At 45.2% G+C, this 6000-nt stretch overlaps 1 protein-coding gene across 1 annotated transcript in view; it reads left to right on the top strand.

The window, feature by feature from the left end:
• Positions 1–4784: 4784 nt before the first annotated feature.
• Positions 4785–6000, top strand: part of LOC129382072 (uncharacterized) — a 60906-nt gene continuing 59690 nt past the window's right edge. Inside the window, exon 1 of the mRNA XM_055065428.2 lies at positions 4785–4874. Coding sequence (XP_054921403.1) covers positions 4860–4874 — 15 coding nt within the window. The 5' untranslated portion in view covers positions 4785–4859. The remainder of the gene's footprint in view (positions 4875–6000) is intronic.

The following is a 6000-nucleotide window of genomic DNA, read 5'->3' as shown; positions in this document are numbered from 1 at the left end:
TATTGGCGTGCGCTCCTACATCGTAGTCGGAGAAGCTTCCAGTAAAAGAAAGGCATTCCCTTCACTCAGCGGTGTATGCACATTTCTGTATGTCATTTGGTTTGTGTCAGTTCTGTCCAGCACTGGTGCCAAGTGAGAGGAGAACCACAGCATCCATCTTCAGGTGAATTGAACTCTGCGAATAGTTAACGTGCCGCCACTTCACTTGAACGTATACAGCGTCGTTATGCGCACGACTACTTTACTAGACGTATGCTTGACAAGCGCTGGCGATGTGGACTGTTTCGGCGGAAACGGCGGCAAAGGAAAGTATTTACTAACTCGTAATGCCTGAAACCAGTAATCAGCTTGTTCGCGGTCCTTGAGAAAATGACTGAATCATGGAATCGCACTTACTCGATTCCGTCATTTTGATATTTAAGAAACGCAAATACCTGACTGTATCAGGCCCATATTAAAAGGCTCTTAAATTATGAGGACTCACTAGATTAAGCGCCATGCATCACTTGTTGTCCTTCGTCGATTGGATGTTCCAGCGCCTCAACGATGAAAATGCGTATGTTTGATACATTTAACGCAAGTTCAACGTATTTAGTGCACGAAGAGAATATGCAGCGTGATTACCGTGAGTCGTCATAATGTCTGTGACATGGCTGACAAGCTAACCACAAGAGAAACAAAAAATGAAAGGTAAATACGCAATACGCAACTGTGAGCGACCTTCATTCAGAAGCCTTTTCATCGTCATTTTCTTACAGCGGAACCAGTGACGTGCACCGTAGGGGAACACAAATGAAACCTACAGAAAGGTTCATCGTGACACCTCACATACCCTCCCTCCCCGCCCCAATCCAGAAATGCAAAATGTACTCTAAGTGTATATATGAACAATATCAGTAAGGGGTTATGTGCTAAAATGCAGCACATCCTACGCAAGGCTTAGCCTTAATGAAACCTGGCCAAAATCTCGGCCTAAAGATTGGTTGTTGTTTTAGGTTGCTTAGACTTACCAAACCGCTCTCCACGCTAGAATTGGCTTGTTCAGTATCCTGGCAAGTTAATTTACTAATGCAGCTAAAATGTGCATTATGTTTAGCGTCAATTTGAAGCAACGGAGGAAATGAACTGAAAATAACAGCCTGTCAGAATGTGGGGCTGTGGGACCCTGGGCAACCCTCATGCAGTCCAGGACCCCATGAGGAGCCGTAGCCACCCGACGCGCTTTCCTGACCAGATCAAGCTGGTCCCTCGAATCGACGCTGGACAGCAAAGCAATTCCCACTGCTGTGCAGCTTGGGGCAAGTTACGAAGTGCCGATTCTGTTAACTGACATGCCCATGTTACATGGTAACGCATGGCCGGTGCGATGCAACCGGGACAAGTGTGTTGGAGTTGCGTGGCATTCGTCGCACGATATAGCGTGCGATGTGGGAGTGTGCTTGCTCGTAATTGCCTCTTTGAGACTGCCTCATCGCACGCGAGTGATGCGGGGGAAGTTGGTTCTTTCAAGCCTGAAATGTTGCAGGATGGCGGAAACTGTTTGGCAATGAGTTCTAGTCTGTCCCATTCACGATCGTCTCTCGGAGAGGCACGGAAGGCGTGCGATCTCAAGTGCCATACCTCGGCAACAGTTGGAGAAAGGTACAGAGATTTCGGAAGTCATTCTCGCTAGCTACGATGCATGCGTCTCTGCAGTGCTTTCAGTCGGCGCGCTCAGTTAGTTAAGCATCGTTCGATCGACCCAATCTTTTTGCCTAGTATGACGAGCGCCGCTCATTTCATCGACTTTGGGCTGGGCAAGGTTACACACAAGGATGACATTCCCTCATTGCCCCGCAAATTCTCAAGTAAGTGAACAAAAATATTACTCTTGTTAGTTGTCGGCCGGCCGAAAATCTGCAGATTCAACCAACACGAGTGGCGCCGATAAACTGCTGTACGCCCGTGCAACTATAGCAAGCCGAAGAGAAAAAAAAAAGCCGCCCAGGATGTGCCAAAATTACTCCATAGTTTGCAATAGTGCAGCGTATAGGGTTTTAAGCATTTCCTGTTTCTTTTATTTACGGTACGAATAAGCACACATCACAGTTTAATGAACATAGTTTTTCTTTAGCTGTAAAAAACAATAGAAAATTACTTGCGGGAGATAGCACAATTCTATTCCTTGATCTAAATTACTCGATCAGGCAGCCATTACTTCTACGAGAAATCAAAATACCTAATTAAATAATGAACATAATTACGTTAATAAACTTTTTAATTATTACCATTACGGCCCCTATATCAATCTACGAAATATAGCCGGTGAGTTCACAAGGCGTGTTCACTTAGGACGAATTCTCTGGACTGCACTAACGTCGAGATGTTAATTTTGAAAGTGTCCGATGAACTGCAATGGTGTTCCAGGTACTTCTGTGCTACAATTAATAAAAAGCGTTTTCTTAAAGAAAACAACTGGAAATTACGGATCCTCTCTGCTACTGCCACAGGCAGTAGCAACGAAAGTAGAGTCAGATTAGGCTGAGCTGCATAAGATGGAAAGGCCAGCTGTGATGCGATTGAAATAATGAAATTAACTTTGAATGCACATGTAGCGCCATGCTCCAACAGCTAAACGAGGCTTGCAGAATTAGCAGTCATTGCAAAAGAAGACAATGAAGAGGCACTTGTCGTATTAATCCGCACACCATGATGCGCGGATCTTTATTAAGGCGAAAGGCTAAGATGGCTCATGGGAAGAAAAATCCGATGTCCGGCGGTACGCCGTCCGGCGTTATGGCACCAGAATTCATAGGGAATTGAACCCACGACCTTTGGTGGGACTCGAACTCACTTGGAGATATGGCCGAACTGGCCACATCGCCAAGTCGGATTCCAATTGACATTGCAGAGGACGAGCGTCGACCACACTGCCTCTGCTGGGAGTCGCACCCTCGACCTTCGGTGGGAGAAAACAGGAACTAACGCATTCGAATTAAGATGTCAAGTACTGTAATGAATGTCTCGTGAACCCGCGGGCTTTCACCTTCACCTTTTCTAGCGTATGCTAAAGTGTCTTTCAACTTTGTCTTGATCCTCTTATGCTTGTTCATTCGGCAAAGCTGTCGGCAGAGGGCGCTACAGGGCCTCACGCCTAGACGGGTCGTCGAAACGGATGCAGCTACCTACGACGAACAGTTAAGTCGGCAACGATTCTTCAGAATGGTCGCGAAGAGGTCGTCAGTCGGCATCGCGTAAAACCGGCCTACTTAGAGACGCCTCATCACACCTTACCTGTGGACATCGATGCCAGCGCAGTCACTGCCGCATGTACAGTAGACTTGACATCACGTCACCACCGTATTCGTTCCGACGCCCGGTTTGGAGGCGGACCCTTGAAGCGCCCTCTTCCGTCAGCTTAAGGAGGCCTGCAGAATTAGCAAGTGTAAAAAGAAAGAGGTATTAAAGGCATGTAGTTCTTCAGGACATGCAGACGAACAGAACACGGGCGGGAAGTATGTTTCCAAGTTAGACGTCTTTTCCTGGTGTGCCATATAAAAAAACGTAATTTTGGTCATTTTCGTATTCCCCTTTGGCCTTTTAGCGCAGAAAAGTCTTAGGGACCGTGCGACAGACGCAGACAAACCAGGAGCGCCAGGTAATGTTAGACAAAGTGGGGACGGTGCTGACACAGCCAAAATCCTTCCTAGTGAAGTGGAACAGCCCTTTATTATTGTGCAGTCACAATTTCGACGCTTCCGATGAATTTCGAAACTTATGGCCTCCCAGAGATAGAAAATATACAGAGGTATATCTCGTTCACGCGTTTAGTACGCTCCAGCCAACATGTATAAACGTTTCCGAGGACCGTATTGAATCCATTCGCTGTACTAATCACACAAATGTACCTAGTAGCCCTTAATCACAACTTTTTTTTAAACGTATGTGCATGCATGCTCTTTCACTTTTCACGTGTACTCTTAACCGAACCAAAGTCTCCGAATACCGTTTTCTATTGAAACTATTGAAGGACTTTGACCGAACACAGGTTGCCACCAGGCATTTTACAGGTGAACGTATAAGCCCCACTTTTGAACTTTCTCAATGCGTGTGCATGAAGCTCGGCGATAAAAGTTGGCCCAGCACAAAGAATGAGATGAGTGGCGCAGCTGTCACGTCGCATGATGGGTGACCTAAATAAGAGTAGGCGAGCAGTGCTGCGAATTACGTCATCGGCACAGCTGACGTGGCGCCAACTCGCCCAGATAGCGAGGCGTGGACCGCATAGCTTCAACGGCCGACATAACTCGGTGCTCAGAGAGGCACGTGATCAATTCTGTATCGGCGCTTGGAAAGATGAGTTACTGCTTTGTCGCTGTGAAGTAGTGTGGACATCGCGGTTCTTCCTGAGCCTGCAGCTGAACTGCGAATCAGAAGGACTGATATGCAGGGCAAGTGCCGCCTATAGAGCAATGCAATTCTTGTGACCCGAAGACGTCGCTTTGATCAGATGATGACGGAGAAGTTGAAGAAACAACAATAGCAGCGACCTTAGTGAAGGACATGGGAAATAAAACAGTCATTTATTTACGTAATTATGCTGTCTTGAAGTGGACTAAAAATAAGAAATAATTACTCAAACAATCTTGCAAGGAATATTTCTTTCGCTCGCCCTCCTCTTTTGAATTCCAGAGAGATTAGTTGAAGAGTTCAAGCTCTCCCAAAAACCAAACATGCTCGATTAGCCACCACTTGCTTATGTCTGTAAATTATTATCTTGTTCCTGTTATCTCCACTCCTCCACAGAACGGAGAGCCAGCACCCGCCTTGTTATCGCCCACTCTCACAACTCGGAAAGTCCCGTTGCATTCTGCAATTTAATGTTTGAGCATCGTGTAAGTTCAAAAATGCGAGGTATTTTGATGAGGAATCTTTTGAGTAGTTCATCACTTCTGCGCTAACATCTATGGCCCAGCCACGTTCACAAGGACATGTGCTGGATTGAGCTGGCTATTCAAATACACACGTTTAAAATGCCGTTTAAAATTTTTGATTTCAACTCATAAAAGGGCACTACAACCCTGATACATCGCGCTTTATCACTTTCTCCACCGGTTATGCTACACGTCATCGACACTCACAACCAATAGCACCGTTAATTACTAAAAACATTGCTCCAAATTTTCCTTTTTTCCTAGAACCATTGTTGAATGGAATAATCTTACTGATGACATTGTGACCCAATGCTCACTGCCAATATTTGAGTCGCACCTATGTTTATGTAGCGAGTGATTTACTGTGTGTGGTTCAGTAACTGCTTGCATTTGCACATCGCGAGTGACCTGTGTTATGTATCGCTGTACTTTGTACTTATATTTTTTTCAATTTCACTTTCTATGCACCCTGCTAAGGTCCTGGAAACAGGGCCGCAGTATCAATAAATAAATGAAGAAGTAAGAATATACCATGTGTTTCTACGTATTCATATGGATTCGAGAAATATTCATATTCACGAGTAGTGACAATTCTAAGACCGAATCGAAGTCGACAATACCGGATAAGGTATTCGAAAGTTCCGATCATTCGCTCACGCCTAGCAATTTATAATTAAGTAACGGGCTTGCTTAAGTGTTAACCACGCACAATTTGCTGCAGCGTAATAATAACGCTAGTGTCTACAGCGTTGGATATAAGCGATCACACTTTGTGCGAAACTGGCTAGATGTGAGCATGTGCGGCAACATTCACGCGATGTCTTTTCTCGCACTGCTGGAGGTCACCTGTTGCATTGGTAACTGCTATTGCCGTAGCTAATTCTGGACGAGTGCTTTGACTTCTGTTCATGTTGATGCGTTCAGAAATTCCTTCTCCAAAAATGTACTGTAGTTCTTGAAGTCCTTAAGCTTTTTGTTAGTACTGTTCGTGTTATATACGTCTTCAAAATAAGTAAAGAACCTCACCAGCTATTTCTGACCACCAAAGGGCACGTTTTTTAGGTAGGTATACGCTGTAGGACAATAA

Source organism: Dermacentor andersoni, chromosome 11, assembly GCF_023375885.2.
Source record: "Dermacentor andersoni chromosome 11, qqDerAnde1_hic_scaffold, whole genome shotgun sequence".
Lineage (NCBI taxonomy): Eukaryota > Metazoa > Arthropoda > Arachnida > Ixodida > Ixodidae > Dermacentor > Dermacentor andersoni.
The sequence above is the reverse complement of the archived record's forward strand: the minus strand, read 5'-3'. Positions and strand labels throughout refer to the sequence as shown.